Source organism: Sprattus sprattus, assembly GCF_963457725.1.
Source record: "Sprattus sprattus genome assembly, chromosome: 5".
Taxonomy (NCBI): Eukaryota; Metazoa; Chordata; class Actinopteri; order Clupeiformes; family Clupeidae; genus Sprattus; species Sprattus sprattus.
The window spans coordinates 28,159,674-28,183,322 of NC_137924.1; the positions used below are offsets into that span (position 1 = coordinate 28,159,674).

The window sequence follows — 23,649 nt, forward strand, 5'->3', positions numbered from 1 at the left end:
GCTCCAATCCCCCAGAGCACAAGGGCTATTCATGCTTCTTGGTGGTCAGACGTACACAGTTACACTCTATATACGACAGGCTTTAATCTGAACACTGATCACTGAAGAACATACACACCTCATACACACACACACACACACACACACACATGCACACATCTCACAGACACACACACGCACACACGGCTTACTGTAGAAACATGTCTGCACAAAACAGACACGAGCCGTTGGGGTTTAATGTCTACACGGAGAAGTGCAACTTTCACTCTTATAGTCTTAGTCTCATACTACATAAGCCGTCATTTACACACTGACACACCAAACCGAGTCCTCTAGAAAAGCCTGCCGACAGCACAAGGAAAATATTCATTATAGCATCCCTGTGTAAACGGAACTTGAGACTTTTAACATTGCTTACACCCTTCACACCTAAACTCTTAAAATATAAAATACAAATCAGATAGAATTGCTAAACTGCTGCTTCTTGTTTAACTCTCTCGAATGAAACTAAGATCAGCAGCCGGTAATGATCAAACTTCACCCACCTCATACCAACTGCAGGATTACGACTCCTGCTTCTCTTTGGGTCAGAATCCAGGCGACAGGATACCAGGTCCTGTGTGCTGATACCAGGTACCATCATCTGCTTTTAATCTGTATTCCGGAACATTCTGCGGATGTCCGCTGAATGTCTGTTGGTTTGTTTGGAGGTTCAGACTGCTGGGATTCTTGAAAGAGGCTGGTTGTCCAGTGTGCGGTCGACTGAGTGCGAATGGAAGGTTTTGTGGTTGGGTTTTTGTGTGTCAGGGCTGTTTTAATTGTGCTTGCTTGTGTTTCACTGTGCAGTCTCTCATGGGTTGATGTGTCTCAAGTTGCAGATCACAGTATCTTCTCATCACTGATACACACGCATGCTCGCACACACAGACACACACACACACACACACACACACACACACACACACACACACAAAGACACCTTACGCACACACACACACACACACACACACACACACACACATTTAGGTGTTACCTTACACCCTTAACATCACCTGGCATGTGTTTAGAGATAACATCAGGGCATTCTGATTCCATACACACAGAGCTATAAATCATCCCTGAAAGACTATTTAATTCTTCTCAGAGAACTAAAAAACGTATTCCAATTACCAAACACACACACACACACACACACACACACAGTCAACCGCACACTCTTGTGGTTGGATCACAATATCTATCTAAAAAAAGTGTGTGTGTGTGTGTGTGTTTGGTGGGGGGGGGGGGGGGGGGGTTTGTTGCAGAATGCAGAAATGGTGGGGCGATCACATCTGAATAACACACTGAGTTCTAATAAAACCTGATTGACATTAGGTAATTACAATGGTCTAAGTGGGAGAACCTCACACTCTCAAGGGAATGCCTTTAAAAGTGCACTGTTTTGACTACCAAATGCAAGGTTCACATTCAAACAAAAACATGAATAGCTGTGTAATGGGTGTTAAAAGCTTGTTACTTAAGCAGTTCAGCCGTTTCAAATGTGGCTAAATAGTAGTGTGAAAAGGCTGCCAATAGGTCGGCTGAAACAAACCTGTGACTAATATATCAAGGCAAAAAATGACACTCTTGGCCTGGTTTCCTAACTGGAAAGCCATGTATACACACACAGATTTGTAAGAGAGAGAGAGACACACACAAAGAGAGCGACAGAAAGAGAGACAGATAGAGAGAGAGATACATATAGAGAGGTAGAGAGGGAGAGAGAGAGAGACAAAGGGGAATAATAGTAGACATAAAAGGACAGAGGTGTGCATCTCCCATTAATGGTCTGAAGAAGAAGAAAACAAATCTAAGACATTAAAGAACACATAAAAGGAGAAGAGGAGAAAGAGATGTTGGTAGCCATAGTTAGGGACTCATCCAGGCGGGATGGGAAGATGATCTGGACAGCAGCAGGGGGTCACAGGGAGAGAGCAGCAACACAGCCAATCATAAAGGAGAAGAAGAAGTGGTCAAACAAACTACAAAGTAAACAGCACCTCTACCCCATACACCAATCAGTCTTTAAGGGACTAATCAGGCGGGAAAGAGGGAGGGGAAGAGGAATAGAAAGAAAGAAAGTGTGTGTGTGAGAGAGAGTAGAGCCATCTGTGTTGCTATGGCTTGGCAGTGTTTGCTTTTTGAAATGAAAGGATGGCCCAGATTGTATACAGACAAAAGAGTTTGGGCATACATGCACACACACGCAGACGCATGCGCGCGCACACACACACACACACACACACACACACACACACACACACACACACACACACACACACACACACACACACACACACACACACACACACACACACACTCACACACACACACACACACACACACACACACACACACAATTGCTCCAAGGTGAAAAGAATATCTTTAGCATGCAACCCAAGAGAAGACTAATGCGTTCATATGCAAATGTGAGCGGTTTCAGGGCACAAATGAACTCCCCCCCCTCTTTCCACCACTCTCACAGAAAACAGACACAACCGCAGCCCACTCCATCATCTTACCAAAGGGTTTTCAAGTGCAAGTACCAACACACAGCACCCCCCCCTCCCCCTGAAGAACACAAAGGGCAGAACAGCATGTCTCACTTTTGTCCTCTTCTCTGGTGAGATGTGACACGTTTGTTGAGGCCCTGTGCCTGTGTGTACATGGGAACACCCAGACTGATAGTAGTGGGTTATCAGACAGTCGTCAGTGTCTTTCGCAGTGAGACGATGTGGCTGAGATTACCTTATCAGTCCATTATGAGACACTTAGAGACGGCTGAGACGGGGAGACGGCTGATTGGTCAGATAACGCAAGACCACTGATGTCATTACCCAGATATGGTGTTATCTCTCGACCGGGGGACGTGTTGGCACTGAAGGGGAGCACTGACTGACAGACACAGCCTGGATTCCACTCCTCTCATACTTCTTTCTCTATTTTTTAATTTGTATTTAGCCCAAATGTACAGTGACGTACACCGAAAAACACAGCGAGTACTTTTATTTAAGGTGAGGGTGAGAAAATGGGAACCACTTGCCGCATGAGAATAATTTAAAGATGTCTTTGTCTACCATCATACATTTCATTTGTCTGAGGTGATTCTCTTAAAAGTGATGGTACAGGTGAAGATTTTTTTTTTTACAATTCTTAATTAGGAAGGTCTCTTAAACTACAGGTGCAGTGTGCAATTATATCCCACACTATACAGTACATATGTAATCCTAACAATTTACTAATTTATAACAACTTAGAACTACCTTGTTAAATCAACTACAGTCCAATTTAAGCCCCGGTATACACCTGTGTATACACAACCAACGACTAGTGCAGATACAGTTTCATGTCATGGCACAGCAGGTACAAGCCTGGAGGTCGTGAGGATTTTGGATCACGCAAAACCTGATCTGGATCTGAATCTGGATCAGTCTGTGAACCCCGATATTGTAACAATACACTAGAGAACAGTTGTTACTGTATCTCTGTACATGTGCTAGCAACACCGAACGAAGACACTACACAGGTTACTTGTCAATAGCGATAATGTGGAAACGAACTATTACCCACACCTTGAGCAACAGCTAAGCACGTAACCTGCTTCAGTATTTTCTCTTTCTCAGCTGCCAAGCTATTGAGAAAGCGGTGTCTTAGTCTAAACTAAGTGTCTGATGGGAAAGAGTACAACTTGGTGCAAAAAGGGTTGGGAGACATCTGTCACTGATTTGTCAATGCTACAGTACTGAGTGTTGCTTTAAGTGTTTGTAAGTGAAAAATGACCTAGGGGTTAGGTGGTAACCCTCAGTTCTGGAGTATATAGAACGTTTTTTTTTTCATTTTACTTGACTAAAAGATTATAATGATCAGTAATTCTGACAAGTATAGTCAGCCGACTTAACCGCTGCATCAGGGAACAAGGCTAACTACAAAAAGATGGCAAACAGACTATGCTGCGTCATTAGACTTAAGGCAGATGTCAGACTGCCAGACCACCTCTGCCAGTGTTGTTCCTTCTGGCAGATGACTTGGATGAGACTAGGAGCCCCCGCCCCATTTTTTATTTTTCAAAAACTGCTTCATCATCATCACAAACACAATAAGAGGCAGTTTGGCCAAATCACATCTAATCACTAGCATGTTGGGTTCATGTGGTCAGGTTTTTTTTTTTTAAATAAAAAATATAACTAGCATTAAAGGGCCAATGTTTGACATTTATATAAACAAGAGTTAAATTATTTACCAAAATAAACACTGACACAAATATTAGAACAAACAACTTAAATTTATTAAGGGTGTTATACAATCTACGCCAGAAGGGAAAAGTGCAAATACCTATCAAATAATTGTGTAGGAATTCCCTTTCAATGATACTTTTACCAAAGCTTGCCTTCTTTAATTATAAATAAATGTGCTCAGATGCCAAAATCCTGTGTAAGTCTGGTAGTACAAAAGCAGAAAAGATAAAACATTTTTTTTTAAATTGCATTCTGAGGTCTTTGCATAGTTGTTAATAGAAATCTAGGTTGTTAAGTTATACAAACAACAAAAGAAAAATGATTTGTCACATTTTCATATAGAGATCAGTACTGTTGTGTGGTACAGTAAATATCAACTGAGTTTTCATATGGTGGGTTTGTAAATATCGGCCATTATGCATAGAACAAATTCTGTATTTTGCAGTGTTGAATATTTGCTTCAGGAACGTGAACAAATAACGTACGTTGTCTACTTTAGGAACATACATTCTATTTAAGGCACATCCAAAACACCAAACACAAACCTAGACTGTAGGCCATGTAACAATAGGTGTACATTTCAAGTGATGAAATGTTTAAGGCTCGCTTCTAGTCTAGTTCACTTTGATGTTTTAGTTGCTTGGTGAAAAGCATAGACATACAATAATACATTTTATACACACAGTGGGCCTACCCTTCTACAATCTCACTACGGTAACTCCTTCATCAAGGAACTGCTGCATGAGTTTGAAAGAGCTCACCATCAACTTGTACATTAGCAAACTAGATCTGCTGTTAAATTGGATTCAGATGGGAATTCCTGTTTTCCCACCACTAGATGGCATCAATGTAAAAACAAAAAGCAATCTTAATTAGTTCATTAACATTGCATGTATTTTGTCAATGATGAATGGATTGAACATGTTACATTTTTCAGTGAATTATGCTATTAAGCGCTAGACTGATCACTTTTTCATCAAATATGTAGTAGGTTTACAGGTTATGTAACATAAGCAGGTCATCATAGGGCCGAGCAATTTCACAACACGGTGTAGTAAAAGTCAACAGTGGGGTCGGTGGGGATGCAAGTGTAAAATTAGCTCCTTATCTTCACACTGGGACAGCTGGCCAGAGGCCAACATTACTGCACCGATAATGTGCAAACAAAAACTGAAAGGCGAGTTAGTTAAAAAGTAACTCGAGAGTCAAAAACCGTCTGGATCTTCAGGCTTGACCTGCTTCACAATCATTTATTTTTAATAACGCACTGAGCAATAAAGACTATCTGTGCCTTCTCCCAAGACAGCAGGTTTTGAGGACAAACCAGAGTCCAGAGGAATGACCTGGTTTTTGATGAGTCTAGTTTCAGACTGCATTTAGAGTACAGTAGTGGACCATCACTTTTACAGCTCTTCATTGTCTTTATTGGACCAGAGAGGGCTCTGTAGCTGCATAGTCGGAGTGACCATTTGAGTCCAGTTCAAATGTTTAATCATAGGCAGTTAAAATGCTTTGAAGGATCCTTTTGATGGAGCATTCACAATCCTTCCTTTTAAGGCATTAACTTTCTTACATCTTTGTTTAACAGCAGGATATGAACAGTCCAAAACAATTCATAAATACAGAAGAGTTCATGTATATGTTTTCCTTGCCAAAAGTTTTATTCTAGATCAGTGACCAGTGGTAAATGTAGAAAAGACCCCTGCTAAAAACAAAAGTAGTGAAAACTGCCTTCAGATGCCTCACCACATCACAGCACTTATACAAGTCTCTCCGACTCTCTGATTGAGGAGGTCAGTTGTAGTGTACCAGTGTTTCTTTTTGCCAATGGCTGGGATTTGAAAAGGAGTTGTCTGTCTTTGTGGAGAAAAGCGAGAGTGAGAGCGAGAGAGAGGGAATGAAAGAGTCTCAAATGAAAGCATGAGCGAGAGAAAGACAGAGAGGGAGAGAGAAATCAAGCCAGCCTGATACACAAGAGCATGGGGTTGGATTAGTTGCCATGGTGGCGCAATGCCTGTGTCCTTTCTCCACTATCCCAGCAACACCCTCTGAAGGCGGTCGACCGGGACATTATGCTCGTCCTCAGAGTCGGCGTCGCTCTGCGGGTTGGAGCTGCAGGGCGAGGTACATTCTGGGGAGCACAGGTAGTGCATGAGCGGGAGCCGGTACTTCCCGCAGAAGTCCACAAACTTGATGTGGCGCACGCACGAGTCAAAGTACACCCCTACACAACGAGAGACAGACCCAGAAATGAGAGGTTAGAAATACACACTGACCAGTGCATCTCAGGACAGTCAGACAGACAGAGACAGATTTTTGACTTCTAGGAGATGAACACAATTATCTTCTCCAAGAGAAGGAGAGAAGTTGTGGTGTGAGTGCTACCAGTCATTTAAAAGTTGTATGGTATGAAATTGCAAAAGTACTACACCTAAACCCCCTCCCTGCATGCACAGAAAACCATTTATTTAGCGTTATAGTGTGGGAATGGAGGCTAATTGTTAATAGATCCCTAGTACTATGAACAATGATCTTCTGTCTTGCTTTCAAACATTAAATGAACGTGTTTGAGAAGGGCCAGAGGACTTCTCCCCCCTCATTCGCTAACATTACACTGATATCAGAATAAGCCCTGGCTCTGTTGATTTCTCTCAGGATTGGTTAATGTCTATGTGAAGCCATTTAACATCGCCTGTAAGAGGTTATGATCACTTTGAACCCAATACTGACTTTTATTGGTCAGCTGATTTTGAGAAACTAAACTTTGAAGCCAACATTGCGCCTCCTTGTTGCTATGGTTATCTAGTTGATGCGCTATCGCTAGCTAACTAGCTAGCTAGGGGAACTTGTAAATAACCATAAACCAAAAAGTTATTTTCCCCTCTTTCCCATACGGAAAACAGCATGAGATAGATTAAATTACACTCATTCATGAATTATCTGGCAGAGTTACTGTGCACGTTGCTAACTACCAGGTGGGAAAAATTCATTTTCGTTGTCCAGGATGTGCCTGAATGTCAACCATAAGGCTGCAGAAATTTGGCAAAATCAATAGCCACTTGCTCACCTGCACACTTTGGGTTAGGGCACTTGCTGGCCAGGTCCAGGTAGGTGACTAGGTTGGTGGGGAGGTCCTGCAGCGAGTAGGTGAGGTTCCGGGTCTTGATGGTCCGTCCGGCAAGCTCCAGCAGCGATGGGGGGTCGTAGGTCATGTCCTTCACGAAACGCACAACGAGCGGGTTGCCGCGGAGACTGAGCTCATGAAGCTCCAGAAGGCTCAGAATTTCCCGAGGCAGGTAGGTGAGGAGGTTGTTATGGAGACTGAGAGAGACCAGAGAGTGGAGTCTAGAACAAGACAGATATATAAAAGGGGAAGAGTAGGAGAGAAAAAGAACACAGTAAATAAAGTAAATAAAACAGGGTGCTGAAGTTTGCTTTCGGTATCATCTTTACCTGATGATTATAGATAAGGTGTGTGTACCTTGTTTGTTAAAATAGCTTCACGGACAAAAATGGCATCACAATCTTATCTACTTGTACTTCAAGTCAATTAATACCTCACATGATCAAAGGACCAAAATGACCCAAAGCGACAGCCCCAGGTCATGATGACCGACTACTACCTCTACTAGTCTATAAAATGATCATAATAAAGGTCAAAATGACTTCCTACTATAATATAAACAGTATATACACCAGGGTTCACGCTAGACTTTTTCTTGGCCGGACAAATGTCCGACGCTATTCCAGAATATCGGCCATTTGGAATGTCTACCGGACGTTATTCACTAATAGCCTAATTGAATAACCACCAAAACTCAAAATGAGAAACGACACAAATCGTTGTGCTGATAGAGGTTAGCACCACATTGAAAATCAGGAGCTTCCAAACACTCAAGTAATTCTGTCAATCCGCAAAACTGATTACTTGGGATGTCACGTTTAGCCATGTGATACACCACTTTCATTTGTGCCACGAGTGCGTCTCTTTTAGATTTAGTGGCGTTATCGCAGTGCACTCTCATTGCACTTTGCTGCGGTGTTAGGGACATAGCGGCTCTGTGGTCAGATGACTCGCTATGGTCAACTAAGGCAGATATTTTTAAATTGATGGAGCCTTTCGTAAAGCCGTTTAACTTGCCTGCTCTCTCACAAATGCTACAGAACATTGTGTCTCGACCATCCACCTTTTCCGACCTTAGCCAACGGAATTGCTCGACCCATTCAGCTTTAAAACTCCTTTTAAGTTTTTTGGCAGGCGCATTTCCTAAATCCGTCGGGGCCTCGGATGATGTAGCTACTTGGAGTCGAATCATTTCTTGACGAATCATTAGGCCTATCAAGGCTATCAGTTGTCTTTTTGAAGAACTGACCGAGACACGTCTGCTTAGCCATTTTGAAATTTTGTTATTGTTTATTTTAGTGAACAGTTTTTAGCGGGGAAACCAGCCTGCGTGTGTTGCGGAACCTCGACCAGCGCATGTTCCGAATGCAATCCAAATCTGCTTTAGAACTTTTTTTTAAATGACATAGCAGGCTGATTATATTCAGGTTTATGTTACAGTTGTTTTGTTGGTTTCATATGTTACTGATTAATCATAGCCTACATACATATTTTCTATCGGACATTTGGAACGTTTACGTCTTATTATACCGGCCATTCATGCCTTCAATCGGCCAATGTCCGGCCATAGCCGGCTAACGTGAACACTGATATACACACACAGTACTAACTACTATATAAAATAAATATATAAACCGGGAGTACAACAGACCCAGGTCATGATGACCTACTAGTACTTCTACTGCTTCTCCATAAACTGATCATAATAATGGTCAAAATTACTTCCTACTATAATATAAACAGTATATACACCCGAGGTAGGTCCTAATGACCTGGGTCATAGGGACGTTCCCTGAGGTGTCCCCTAACTCACCTGTTGAGCTGGGGCGGGACACTCTGGATGCGGTTGTCACACAGCACCAGGTAACTGAGGTAAGGCAGGTTAGCCAGCTCTACAGGAATGGATGTGATGAGGTTGCCTCCGAGATACAGCAGCTCCAGGCTAGGCAATCACAGGGAGATACAGAGCCTTATTAATATATTAGTAATTTTCATCTAACATTTCTTTTATACAAATGTTGGTTTCTTCTAAGCTTCTTTGGCAATATTTTACACTACACTGTCATGTCAAGAAAACACATTGACATGAACTGATACAGGTAGAGGAAGAGAAAGAGAAGAAGAAGGAGAAGAAAAAAAGAGAGCGGGAGAGAGAGAGACACAGAGAATTTCACACTACGCTCACATTGAGGTGCTAATAGTGGAGTTACAGTAAAAATCTCTGGACTGTTTGTCCGTTGTTACGGTAGATCACATAAACAGTTAGCTGCAGCCATTTCACTGTTTTGCTTCAAAAAGGCAGAGAGGAGCTCACAATAAACATCCAAATACCAACCCCCTTCTGTGCAGATGGGTGGAGAATCCTCACTTGCTATCTTTAGCCCTCTATTTGTGGGTGAGTGCGAGTACAAGAGTCTGTGTGTGTGCGTGTGTTTGTTTTGGTTGCTCAGTGCCAATGGCCAGATCCAAGTTCAAAGGCTACTGCCAACGAGGGAGAAACGTGGCCTGGACAGGTTTGACCATTACCCCCCACTTCTGGAGGTACCAGTACCTCACATAAACATTAATCTCTTTTTGTGGTGTCTGTCTGGACTGCAAACTAGTTGGTTTCTTTTTCACTGTTTGCAAACACACTGACTGAAAAACAAACGGCTAAATGCTGGGACACCTCAAACAGTCATTGTAAATACTGGTTCCTTAAAAAAAAAGACAGAAGCCCCATTATTATCAGTCTGACAGACAGAGGGAGAGAGAGAGAGAGTTCACACAAAGTCATCAACCTGAGGGGTGAACATTCATTTTCAAGAGATGAAAGAACAGTGCAGCACAGATACTGACTCTGGAGTGAGAAAGAGGGAGGCCGAGAACCGGAGATCTCTTTGTTTATCCATCTATCCGAGTAGCTTTGAAAACGCCTCATTCATGCCAGTCTGCCCTCTGTTGCCCATGCCCATCTGGGCTAAGCCCTGGCAATTGTGTGGAAAAAGACAAATGGGAGTCAGGCAGATGACGACATAATGGATGAGACAGAAAGAGAGCGAGAGAGACAAAGTGAGTGAGTGTGTGTGAGAGAGAGGGAGTGTGAGTGAGTGTGTGTGTGTGATATAGAGAGAGAGACACAGAGATAGAGAGACAGAGAGTGTGAGTGTGTGTGTGTGTGTGAGAGAGAGGGAGAGTGAGTGTGTGTGTGAGAGAGAGAGAGAGGGAGTGTGAGTGAGTGTGTGTGATATACAGTATATAGAGAGAAACACACAGAGATAGAGAGACAGAGAGTGTAAGTGTGTGTGTGTGTGTGAGAGAGAGAGGGAGAGTGAGTGAGTGAGTGACCTAGATAGAGAGAGGCATAGAGCTAGACAGACAGAGAGTGTGAGTGAGTGTGTGTGTGAGAGAGAGAGAGACGTAGAGATATAGAGGTGAAGATATAGAGGGAGTAAACAAACTGGACACCAACATTTTCCCCTGACCTCAAAGACCATAAACTTGGCCTTTCAGGTCAGGCCATCGGGTCATAAAATCAAATTAAATGTGTCTATTGGATGTCTACTAGGCATCATTATGGTCAGTATAATCAATGTCAATAACTATGTTGACTAAAAGCAAAGCTAGGCCTACATCCTACAATAATAACATCACATGCTAGTCAGGTGAGAGTCGTTTAAAATCCATTAGGCAGCTCAAAGATCTTGACTCATCCTCTTTATCTCTGCCAAATGCATTTAATGTTCTACCATCCTTCTTCCAAGGGCCCAGCTGAACTAAAGACACTGCAATAGATAACCATGCCGCTGTGTGCCTCGTACAGAGGAAAACCGAGATGAAGCCAGGACAAGTCTCATACTAATCCAGTCAGCAGAGAAGAAACTGAACCAAATGTGGTCTTGTGAGGTAATCTTAACAGCAGACATTTTCCCAACGAAAAAACTAACTTCACAGGTGGGAGAGACATGGGTTAATTGTAAGGTGGAAAGAGACTGCAAAATATTCATCTACAATGAAACCAAAGCTCAAATGATAACTATTTTTAAAAAGAGAAGTTATTATTCATTCTGCCTCAAAATAAATCTTCATTCCACAGCAATAACACGTATGTTTTCCTTCTATGTAACAGTGTTATATATTTCATGCACTGTGGGAAAGTAGAGAGACACTGTTGCAGATGAAGCCGTTACATATGGACTTCATTATTTGTCATGCGGAGCTGGGTTTGGAGGAGGATCTACAGTAATATAAACGCTAAGGCAGGCTGTGCTGGGTGCTGTGTCACACACAGGTTCTTGATACAGGGTTTTATAACGCAGTCTTTTTACCCTGCATTGTTTTACTCCGCTGACTATGTTCAAAGCATTGAATGTTTTACTGTATTATCTTTATTTCTTCAATATTTTTGTATTCTATTTTGCACTTAAGCCATGGAACCTGCTGGAAACTAAATGACACGTTGTAAAATTATAATTTACAATTATATTTACTAAATTATATTTACTATCTACTATAGTAGCCTATTATTAAGCAGTAGCTCTACAGATAAACAATGTTTTAATGTTTGACTATGACTATGCTGGGTTAAAATGTTCGTTGTGATAATTGTGTATTATATGCCTATTGCTAGATTTCACTCAATGAACCTGACTAAAATGAAAGATTAACAAATGGAAGACATTTTAAACAGTCACGGTAATATAGCGGTTGATTGGGTTAGTGGTCCTCTGTAGGACTTAAAGTTGAGAAATAATTTTAAAAAAATGTTGCATGTGGGACTGATCTTTGGGACTGTAGCGTCTATTCGTGTGGCCTAGACAAACAGATCTGATTAACCTAATCAGTCATCAAATACAGCAAAAAAAAAAAAAACTCTTGTGACACCTGATAGTAATTAGGCCTACGATACATTGTGAATCGAAGAAAGTTGTGAGTCATATCCGGCAACCAGGCAACTGGGTGATTGGAATGAACGGTTTCCAAACAATTCCTTGCGTCAACTGTAATAAAGAAAATCGCAACTCGCACGTTGCGTCAGTTGGACTAGGAACGGGATTGGATTTGTTGGCAAACCATAACTCCGGCTCTAACGTATATTATGAGGCTCATGGCACTACAAGTACATAGCCGTGTCCCTCCTTCAAATATAGTTTGTTCTTTGCGTAGTTCCATAGCTTAGCTACAAGAATAGCTCCATCTGTACCAACTACTTAACTTTCAATGAACGTTTGGATAGGCTCATGTTACAATGCACAATACACGTTGGCAACAGTAGCCTATTGGCACACTTAAACATTAACGTCAGATTTAGGGAGAAGGGAAAGCTACCCGGTAAATTAGGCTATGTAGAAAGATTATCTACCATAACCTAGTTACCTTGTCAAGTGTTCTATCTCGGGTGGAATGGATTTCAGCCTGTTTCCCCCAAGCGAGAGAGACTGGAGTCGTTGCAGCTGAAAAAATTGGGGAGGCATTTCCACAAATCTGTTACCGCTAAAGTTCAATACTTCGAGCTGCAATGATCCAAATTCTTTTGGTAGCGAAAACTCATCCAGACGATTGTTCTTGGCAATTAGAGTCCTCAGCTTTGTCAAACTAGTAATGTCGTCGCAGATGACTGATAGTCCATTGCAGCTGATGTCCAGAAATTCTAAGTTCATGAACAAGGATATCGACTCCGATAACACCGTGAGGCGGTTATAACACAAATATAATTGTTTGGTCTCTTCTCTCCTTTTGTCGCTGAGGTTGTCAAAATTCAGGTTGTTCAGGTTCAAACGCGACAAGTCCAAGACATTTTCACCACCCTGGGCTCCCTCGAAGACCTCCATTTTCTAAACAAAAAAAACCCTCTTATTTAAATGTTTCACTGTTTACGAAAAAGTCCGGAGTGCTGTATAACTCAGAATTCCTGAAAGACAAAGCCTCTCGGTGTTATAAGCATTTCGTCAATGGAGGGCATACTTTCCCAGGCGCTCGCCGAAATTTGGACATCCACATTTGCTACATAATGTAGGTCAGAATGTAGCATGCCGTATGTAGCCTATATAGTCAAACTCAACTGAGGCCCAGAACGTGTGTAACAAAAATCCTTTGTGCCCACTCAGCACAGAGCTTATTTGTAGTTCATGTTCCGGGGCTGTACCCAATGCAGCTCTCTCCGCCCAACTGTATTAACCCTTTCAGAGATGCATTGCCTTAATGTGCCTGTCAGCATTGATTTAGAGAGGGACAGCGCGTTGCACATAATACTGAATTTAAAGTTCGCCATATTTGACAATCAAAGTAAATATAGGTGTTCTGTGGGAGAAGACTCATTATACACTATCCTAAAAATATATTCAATAGCCTGCCTAGTTGCAAAATTGGAGTGGTCTTCAGCCCCCTTGATTATTATGTAACCACATTCTAAGATTACATTATGTAACACGGCAAGGCCAACTAGCCAAACGCACAGCATTGTATGACAATGGAGTGTAGTGCAAAAACTCTATTTGCAAAGATCTGATGATTTATTTCACTTAGTCCCGATGTTAAGTCTCAATGCCCAAAGTTACAGCTTTTCTTGGGACACATGTCTTTGTGAAACTTACAAACATTGACATCATGTGCATCCCCTAATGATATCAGGCTTCACCAGGTCTCATATGATCTCTGCTAGTAGCCTATATTCTTCTCATTGAAAGTCTTTTCAGACTTGGCCAGAGAATGCGAACATATAAATGCTGCAAGGGTAATGACACTTTCTCTTATATGAGTATGCTAACCATTTTGAGATTGCTGGAGGCACGTGCAGAGAGAGAGAGATAGAGAGAGAGAGAGAATTGGACAGAGATCTTACAAATATGCAGAAACAATGGGAAATCTGGTATATTGTTTTTTTTATTTGTCATACATACCCAAAATAAGACAAAAGTTTTCATAAAAAGTTAACAAGACAGCCATTTATGTTAGACTGGTTTAGGTTTGCTCTAGTCCTAAATCTCACATACGCAGACAGACAGACAGACAGACACACGCACACACACGTGCACAGATACACAGACAAGTGAGAACAGGCTGATCTACTTAAACAGTGACTCAATCTGCTTCCATTTTTGCTGCTTCCAATGTGGGTTTAATTTGCAGAGAATGGTTCCCCTTAACTGCACCCACACGCGTGGTTTTAAGGCACTCATTATCACAAAACAGATCCTAATTAGTAGTGGGTTTTACTGGAAAACATCACACAACAACGCTTGTAGTCACACGCACACATACACACACACACGCACACACACAAACACACACACACATGCGCCCACTAACTGCAAAAAGATTGCATCTAACCTAAAGAGTCGAAAGCAATTCTAATCCTTCTCAGACTGCTCTGTGAAATCAAAGGTATAGTGTAGTTGCTGGGTCCGAAGTAATGGTTTACCCGGAGGTTTTCATACATCACTTTAAAACATCCTCAACATCAGACTTTGGTTTCATGTCACTCCATGCTATAGCCTGCCTCTGTCATTGCTGGTTCGCCTCTGGCTGTCACATGCACTGTGATGGGTTAGCCCGTAGACATATTTCTGTTCTATTTAAACTTGCACAAAGAACTTTTTCAGAATGGACAAACTCTCCTCCAACGTAACCTTTAAGTCTGACACATAATATATCAACACTTGAGGTCATTGTGATCTTTAATGGTTCTCTGTTCCTAGAATAAATTCCAAATTGACACACACTGCTGATGCATGATTGACCAAGCAAGTTGCAGCTGTCGTCCCAAGTGCTAGGCTGACATTCGAGAATCTAGGCCTCAATCCCATAAGAGTTGGAACCACACCAGAGCCTGGCTGTATCCACAACAGAGTGGGCAGCTCCATTCCTTACTGTCCTTGAGTAGCCAAACCTAACCGATCCAGATTGGCCCAGCTTTTACAGGCCTATATCACCGAGGTGTCTAAGGTGTTCTCCCCAGATGGCAGGGAAGGAGACACACTCCCGGCATTCTCATGTGATGGGCGTCCCAGGTAGAGGCTAGCTCCCTAACAGCGAAGTCTATTAGCTTCTCTTTGCTATGGAGCAGCTTTGTCATCGAGACCCAACCAGCAAACAAACTGGGCAAGGCAACTGCATTAGAGTTGATTGTGAAAAGGAATAAAAACAAACAAATTAAAATTGCAAAGCAAAATTAACAAACAAACAAAAAAGATGCCTAGCGTCTCTTTAGCGTCTTACATACAGTACACATAACACAAAAAACGAACGTGCTAATACTGCTAAGTCCACCAACTGGCTAATAAACTCCCCCTAATTGAGTGGTACTAGGATATCCACAGGAGACTTCCTGTTGACAGCTTCTCTTATGCAGTTTGGGAGTTGGGGGTATGTGTGTTGAGGGGGGGAGGATGAGGTGGAGTGCAATTCTCAAGTAGTCCAAGAGATGGCAACAAAAGGCCCTACAGCAAAACAACGATAAGCAATCATGTGTGACCTCCCCTGCTGGCTTTACCAGTAACGTCTTTATTCCTTTCCCCCAGATAGCTCCCAGACACAGAACAGAGCAGGTCCCTGATCGGTTCCAGATGTCGTACCAACTTGGTTGGGTCTCCCTGGTGGTTCTCCTCCTGTCAAATACCCAACTGAGGATTTACACAGCATCTTAAATTTGCGGACAAAGCGGCAACATAGATAAAGAAAAACTGCTACTTCTTAGCACCTTTTTGATAGGTCACATGACAATAACTGCCGTTGCCATGCATGGAGCAGAGAGAGGGAGAGAAGCACAGCGCGGCGGAACATCTGGCGTCATAACAGTGACTACTGAACAACATGTTGATGTAGAGCCTGACAACTGAAGAATACAGTGTATTATAAAACAATTGGGTTCTAGCGTGTAATTTAGCTGTTTCTGATTGGACGAGAGACGTTCCATGCTATAGGTTATTCGTCAACATACCTACAGTTACTGGACTTTTCACAGCTAAAAATAAATCACTCCGCGATGAAACATTCGCATTGATGATAACCGTTAATTCAAAGTTTTTAAAATTCCAAACCAAGACGTTGACAATGGAACTATTTTTTGTTGCGGAGAAACAATGGCGAAATAAACCATTTTGAATCAATAACTTTGTGTTGAAATGTTAATTTGTTGACTGTAGAATTGTTTTATAAAAGCAATATAGCACTCGTGGGAGTGGGGTAGGTAAGGGATAATCCCACGGGTGTTGTTGCCTACGCCACTCGGCCTGGCGGCCTCGGTGGCTACGGCCGAACACCACCCGTGGGATTATCCCTTACCTACCCCACTCCCACTCGTGCTATATTGCTTAAATATCTCCATTCCAAAACTCTGATAACATTCTGAGAATGAAAATGACAACAGTGGCTATGACATGACAATGTTCTCTAACAGGTTCACGCCAGGCCGAGCAGACTCTCCCTCCTCTGCCCTTTTGGTTCCATTCTCGCATTCATTTGTCCTCTCGTTCTCTTAACTTCGACACCACACATGCCGCTCTCTCCAAACGTCACAGCTAAACTCCTACAGACGACAGATGACAAATAAAAATGACAAACTAGTGTTTAGAAAACTGCCCCCCCCCCTATTCAAAGTGCTGGGGCCTTCGGCCAAGGCTTGAAGTGATACAATCAAACGAGTACAGCACCAAACCAAAAAGTCAAACACACAGACAAACATAAACATTGGTAAAGGATGCACTTAAATACATGTGCCGCTATACACACTCAGGAGGAAAAGAAAGAATATATTTAGGAGTAGTACACAATAAAAAAAAGTCTTAATAATTAACATTGTCATATCAAAAAACACAAAAATTAATGGGGTGATTCTTCTTGTGACAGAACGTAGTCCCAGGTGTCATCCTGATTGCGCTTCAGTGGAGGTGCGACTCCAATTTTATCTTTCTTTCTCTCCATTCGTCCTTCCCACATCCCACTCCGCTACCTATATTCTTACATCACCCCATCTCTCATTTAAGCCTCCTTAGTGCTAGTCTTCATCTTCTCCACGGTCTCCTGAAAAAGAGAGATACAGGCAGTTAGGCTAAGTTGTCATTTGGTGTTCGCCAGAATTCACCATCCTTCACCATAATAATATGTTGCATCTCATTTTTGTTTGTTCAAAGTTTTTTGTGTCATTCTCAAAAATTCTCCATGGCAGTAAATAACACATTCTATTGTCTATATCTTTTTCCAGTTCATAAGCTGAATTAAAGGTGTACTTATTTCATACATTTTGGACAAAATTGGCTGATTTAAGAAAACCAGTTTCACATCTCGTTTAGTTGGAGCCCATGTGGTAAAACAAACTAGAGCTCGAGATCTATTCTCTGGTTTCAGTTCCTATTTAAACAGTGCCGCTGTTGTTTCTGATGTGACCTCAAAAGCACCATGACCATGAACCCGGTGACCCCAGTAGGCAAAGAATCACACCGCTGCTGCTACAGCTGCAGTTTGGATGCAGTTTCCACTAACTTCTGCCCAACACAAACCCTACGGCAGTCAATCAAAAGCAGATGAAAAGGCAACCACATGTGTTTTAATTGGCCAGGTTTCAATTGGGTTTTCCTGTTTTTTTTTTTTAACCCATTTTGCTCACTTTGTCCTATGCGCCTCTCAGTCTCTCACGCATGTTCACACAGGGATTTTGTGACTATTGTTATACCAGTGAGAATGAGTTTGTGGTCCAGTGACTGCGTTGACATAGTGAGTAGCGTTTCCACGATAACGGGTAGTGATGATGCTGTGGTGGTTTGCCCTACCTGGTGCTTGTTGAGTTCGGCCACGCGGCGAGTCCACTCCTCCTCAGTCATCTCCTGACCAGCGTCAACCTCATCCAGAGCCGGGGTCTTCTCTGTGATGGGGAAACACCAGTGCTTGGTGTGAGGTTGTGTCACATATCACATTACAGCTTACACTTTCATATCATACCATGTCTGTCTGTCTGTCTATCTGCCTGTCTGTCGTGCATACCCATTTCTACCTGTTTGTATGCCTGTGGTGTATGTTCATGTCTTTGTGTCTGTCTCTTTATCTCTCCCTATCCCTTGTCTCGCTCTGTCCTCCTCTTCTATCATATGGTCATTAGGTACTGTGATATCACAGTGGGCCAGCTTATAGTGGGGTGTGGCATTTCCCGGGAGGACTGGCTGCCACACCACAAGATGGCCGCCGGTCCAATGACTACAGGCCCCAGAATGCAGCAGGCACCCAGGTGTAGGTGCTTAAGGCACCTAATTGCAGGAGCAGATAAGGCAGGTGGTGCCTGTTGTGGGGGAGAGAGCCAGAGAGAGCAGAGCACACCACACCTGACGTGCGTTGGGAGCATGCATCGAAGCGCTTAGTGAAGCGCTTACTAGGCCACAACCGGAAGGGGGAAGGATAGCCCCAAGCCGGAAACCGCCTGGACAGACCCACTGGCAACCGACTACAAGGAAAGTAATTGAAGTTTATGTTTATTAGGAAAACCCTGAAAGAAGAGGGAACAAGAACATTTTGTGTTTTGGACTTTTAAGTTGTGTTGAAAGATCATTTGCCTGAGTTTGAAGAAACCCCTGAGTTGTACCTGTTTTGAGTGAGAAACTTTATTAAAAACCCTCTTTTTACTGCCAGTTGTGACCTGATTCCTCAGTTACTGCACTGCCCACCCTGCAACCTGTTACAGTACGTATTTCTCTGTACCCCCATCCACCCACCCACCCATTCATCCATCCAGCTTTCCATCCATCCATCTTTCCGTCCATCCATCCATCTTTCCATCCATCTATCCATCCATCCATCCACCCACCCACCTATCCATCCATCCATCCATCCATCCACCCAAACCTCCCTTCATCCATCTCACCTTCACAGGTCATGGCTGTGCAGACCCAGTTGCCGCATGCGCAGACGCAGCGGTTGCAGTCCACCTGTGTCTCAGCTCCATCCTCATATGACTCGTCCTCCAAGGCACACTCTGCATTGGGGGAGAAGAAAGAGCGGGGCATTCTGGGTTATATATCTCCTCCAAACACTGTCGCAATTCAATGTCACATAAAACACTAAATGTGCCAATGTACTGATGCCATCTATTTAGCACTATCTAATTAGGAGAAGAGAGAAAAACATGCTGATTATTTTTTCCACAGTCACTGTAAACTCCCATATCATTGTTTTATCATATTAATGTATTATAGTATACTGATCACACTATCAGATGAGAAAACAAATAGATATATATATACACGTTTTTGACGTTTGTAGCAAGTCTACGTTTGGTCCTTCTGTGACGTTCGCATGAGCCTTAAAATTGACTTTTAGGGAACGTTCTGATTTGGTCTCTCAGCACACGTCCCCAGGACGTCCTTCAAAAACGTCCCCGTTACCTTTACCTGTGGTCCGCTGCGTGATGTTCGCATGAGCCTTAAAACGGACTGCGGGACGTTCGCATTCGGTCCTTCAAAAACGTCCCCTTGACGTCCTCTGATGGTCCTCTCTCAACCAGAGGTTCCGCTAGAGAAACATTTTCATTTGCCGGACATTTTAACGATAAGCTGGCCAAATATCTATTTCTGCTTCTAAATTAGCCTATTGAAGAAAACTGACGGTCTGCGTAGCTTAAATAATAACATAATCAGGTAGTTTAGAATGCAACATGTTTATTTTTCTAAGTTTACAATGGGAAAAAAAAACATTAATGTCTGGTGCGCGTCAATAAGTGGCCTTTAATCGCAACCTGCTGAGGCATTAAATTGAGCGCCGCAACATGGTCATTGCTCTGATTATGTTCAATAAGAGCAGAGATTCTAAAATTATTCGACCCTCTTGTGAATTCTTTGCGTCGCCTTTTCGCAGAGCCAAGAGAACTTGTCACTCCATAACGACATAAACGCCCGACATTTGTTCGAATCACTGTTCGAACATCTAGGGCTTCAGGTATTCAGTGTTTGGAAAGTTCACTTTCTACATGAACTAGTTCAGTTCATAGTTCATAATTCAAAATTTTGAACTAAGTACACAGCTCCAAAAAATGAACTTGTTCAGATTGTTTTTTCAATATGCTGCGAGTGCGAGCTATAATTTTTCCAAATCTCTATCTGTCTGCAATACCGCTCTCGGCTCCTCCGCAACTTCGGCGCGCTCATGCACGGGCATAGACAGTATAATGAAATGAAACGCGTTCAGACGCAACACTGCAGGTATTACAGGTTCATCCTCGTCAGACGGTTTACCCTCATCAGTTGTGTTTGGCCTCTGTAAAAAAGCTTTTACGGCTAGTCTGCTTGGCCATGTTGGATCCTTCTCACTCAGTTCGCTCCTTGTTTGTAACCGACGGTTTGCGCCTTATTTGAAATGCAGCATATGCGTGTTGTTTAATAACTTTCTAACGGCAGATTAGCCTGTTCCTTTAAAACATAATAAGGGCAGTGCACGTTTGCTTTATAGGCCTAAATATTAGGATTGTTGTCAAATTCAGGTTGTGTTTGCGATTTTAAAAAAATCAGACAATTTGACCGGTGAGCTCATACGTTCTGTTGCAGCATCTTTGCTGAGACTTGATAGACCTTCCTATGTATGCATTGTATATGAATCCTGCAGACATTACATTTAAAGCACAGATCAGTAGAGAAGCATTCATATTTATTTTATTTTCTCATTATTAGTTTGGCTAGTTATTAACGTCCGTGACGTGCCATGGATGTTAATTAAAAGAGGAATCATTACGGAAAACCCTCAATGCGTAGTGACTGATATCGCTACAATATGCTTTTCCACAAACACTGTGATAAACGTGTTAAAGTCACACAATAATAATCAGACAGTGGTAGTGCAGTAGGTAGAGAAGTGGTTTAGTAATAGGAAGGTTGCCGGTTCAATTCCCAAACCTTGAATCAAGTTTGTAAGCATGTGTGTGTGTGTCTATGTATATCATATGAAATGTGCTATATAAATAAACTTGAACTTGTGTGTGTGTATGTGTGTGTACCCTGTAAGCAAAATGACGGCCCGTAATCTATTATTATTTAATTTTTTTCATTTAGCTCAGCAAAAACGGTCGTTACCCCCACCGTGCCTGCTACGTCCGCGGTGTGTCCTTTTACCGTCCTTGAATAACGTCCCCAGGACGTCTAAAACACATTTCCCAGAAGTCACCACAATGCCCTCAGGACGTTCTTGCAACGTCCTGCAGAACGTCCCCAGGACCTATAGAAACACATTTTCCAGACGTCACCGCAATGTCCTAGGGAAGTTCTTGCAACTTCCTGCAGAACGTCCCTAGGACCTATAGAAAACGTTTCGCAATTGTCACCGCAACGTCCTCGGGACGGTCTTGGAACGTTGTGAAAAACGTCCTAGAGTTGTCAAGGGAACCATACACATTTACGTTTTTAGAACGTTCAGAGAGACCATTACAGGACGTCGAGGGGACGTAATTTTGCTTACAGGGATACTACTGTACTCTCTCTCTCTCTCTCTCTCTCTCTCTCTCTCTCTCTATCTCTCGCCCTCTCTATCTCTCTCTCAAATGCTGTAGGACAGAACTGGGCTATGAAGAATCAGATTTTTTAGTGAAATAATCTCACAGAGCCACTCAAGCTGGCCTGTAACAACATGAATGCTGACTCACTGTGAGAGATGAATGCTGACTAACTGTGAGATATGAGGCAATGGCCACACTGCACAGACCACCTTAGTATTTTTGGCTCATTTGAACCCCTACAGGTACACAACCAACATCAACCCATTGCACATATATACAGTACTAGAGCTCCCTATTTTATATGAATACAGCTACATCAAATGTGTGTGTGATTATACAGTATATATATATAATATGTCTCCCTCCCTCTCTGTCCTTACTCCAGGAACTTTCAGAGAGAGAAAGAGAGAGAGAGAGAGAGAGTATCTATCTAGTACATGAAACACAGTAGTGGAACTAAGTGAGTGTACAGAGTAAGCCAAGTCTTTAAATGTTTGAAATGGCTCCAATTGTATGTGGGGGAAAGGCAACCTCTCTGGATATTTGCATAGCAACACCACTCTAGAGTAAAACCCTGAATGGAACGCTTGCAGCACTGTGGTTCAGTGAAGTCTGCACAGTTTGAAAGTCAGGAGAGGCATGCCAGAGTGATTCCAAGCCACAGATTTTGTTATGCCAGAGCATGAAACACAGAGCCTTCCAACGCATCTGTTTCCTGTAAGACACGTCTCCAAACACTGTGGTGTGAGTGTTTCTCTCTCCCTCTATGTCGCTCTCTCTCTCTCTCTCTCTTTTACTCGCAATCTGTCTGTGTTAACTTGGTCCTTGATCTTCCCTTCTCTCAGCTGTCCTTAGGAGCTCCAGGTTTTGCAGGTTGTTCACATTGTGTTTAATGGTTTAATGGAGTGTGTGTGAATATTATGGGTGTTAATGTCACCTCGTTCCTGACATGCCCCCTCCTGCTTGCCTGCCATCCTACCCTCCTGGCCTGTCTTTAACTTTCTCTACCTCCCTCTGTCTCTCTCTCTCTCTCTCCCTCCCTCTGTCTCTCTCTCTCTCTCCCTCCCTCCCCCTCTCTCCCTCCCTCTGTCTCTCCCTCCCTCCCTCTGTCTCTCTCCCTCCCTCCCTCTCGCTCTCCCTACTCCAGGAACTTTCACCTACTTTCCCCTGCTCAGTGCCTCAGCGGTTCTCCTCTCCTTCTCCTGCCCTCTAATGGCCTCCAGGCCTGGTCCATAGCTGACTAAGACAGACAGGCGGTCTGCATGAAATGAAGGGCCATCGCAAATCACTCATAGGTCAGCTTGACATTGCACAGACCTCGTTCCCATCTACAACCCATAAGTGCAGGGGTGTTGGGAAAGTCTGCCAGGAAAATTAAGTTGTTTTTGTTGAGGTTTTGAATCGGGCCAACAACAAGCCACATTTACAACCTTGTAGTACAACTTTGCTGAGGGGGGAATGAGGGCATGGTGTGAAAAAAATACTGCTGAAAACTTTCCCCTGCATATTGTTATACAGTGTCAGTATATAGTGTTAATGTTCAGTGTTTGAAAAACAGCATATCAAATTCATAACATGTGACTTGCAATGCATTTAGTTTCAATCAATGCATGCCTGCATGTTTTTTTAAATGATTCAGTGGTATATTCAATATAAGGCTACACAAATGATGAATTAACTAATGAACTCATGGTGTAAGTAGGTTGTACTATATATTTCTAATGTTATCTTTAGGGAGACTGTCTAAATATCATAAAGCCATCAGTCAGTAGGTGCATACAGTCAGTAAGTGTATACATAAAGTTAGA

At 42.6% G+C, this 23,649-nt stretch overlaps 2 protein-coding genes across 2 annotated transcripts in view; both read right to left on the bottom strand.

Moving 5' to 3' along the window:
* Positions 1-4,335: 4,335 nt before the first annotated feature.
* On the bottom strand, positions 4,336-13,400 carry lrrc58b (leucine rich repeat containing 58b). The gene is made up of 4 exons (XM_080838744.1): positions 12,754-13,400; positions 9,212-9,340; positions 7,342-7,619; positions 4,336-6,498 (listed from the first exon to the last, which is right to left on the bottom strand). The coding sequence occupies exons 1-4, from the start codon at positions 13,206-13,208 to the stop codon at positions 6,305-6,307; spliced, it is 1,056 nt and encodes a 351-aa protein (XP_080694870.1). The 5' UTR covers positions 13,209-13,400; the 3' UTR covers positions 4,336-6,304.
* A 3,212-nt stretch (positions 13,401-16,612) lies between these two features.
* Positions 16,613-23,649, bottom strand: part of fstl1b (follistatin-like 1b) — a 50,075-nt gene continuing 43,038 nt past the window's right edge. Inside the window, exons 9-11 of the mRNA XM_080838198.1 lie at positions 19,226-19,336; positions 18,144-18,235; positions 16,613-17,397 (exon numbers count right to left, since the gene is read on the bottom strand). Coding sequence (XP_080694324.1) covers positions 17,356-17,397; positions 18,144-18,235; positions 19,226-19,336 — 245 coding nt within the window. The 3' untranslated portion in view covers positions 16,613-17,355. The remainder of the gene's footprint in view (positions 17,398-18,143; positions 18,236-19,225; positions 19,337-23,649) is intronic.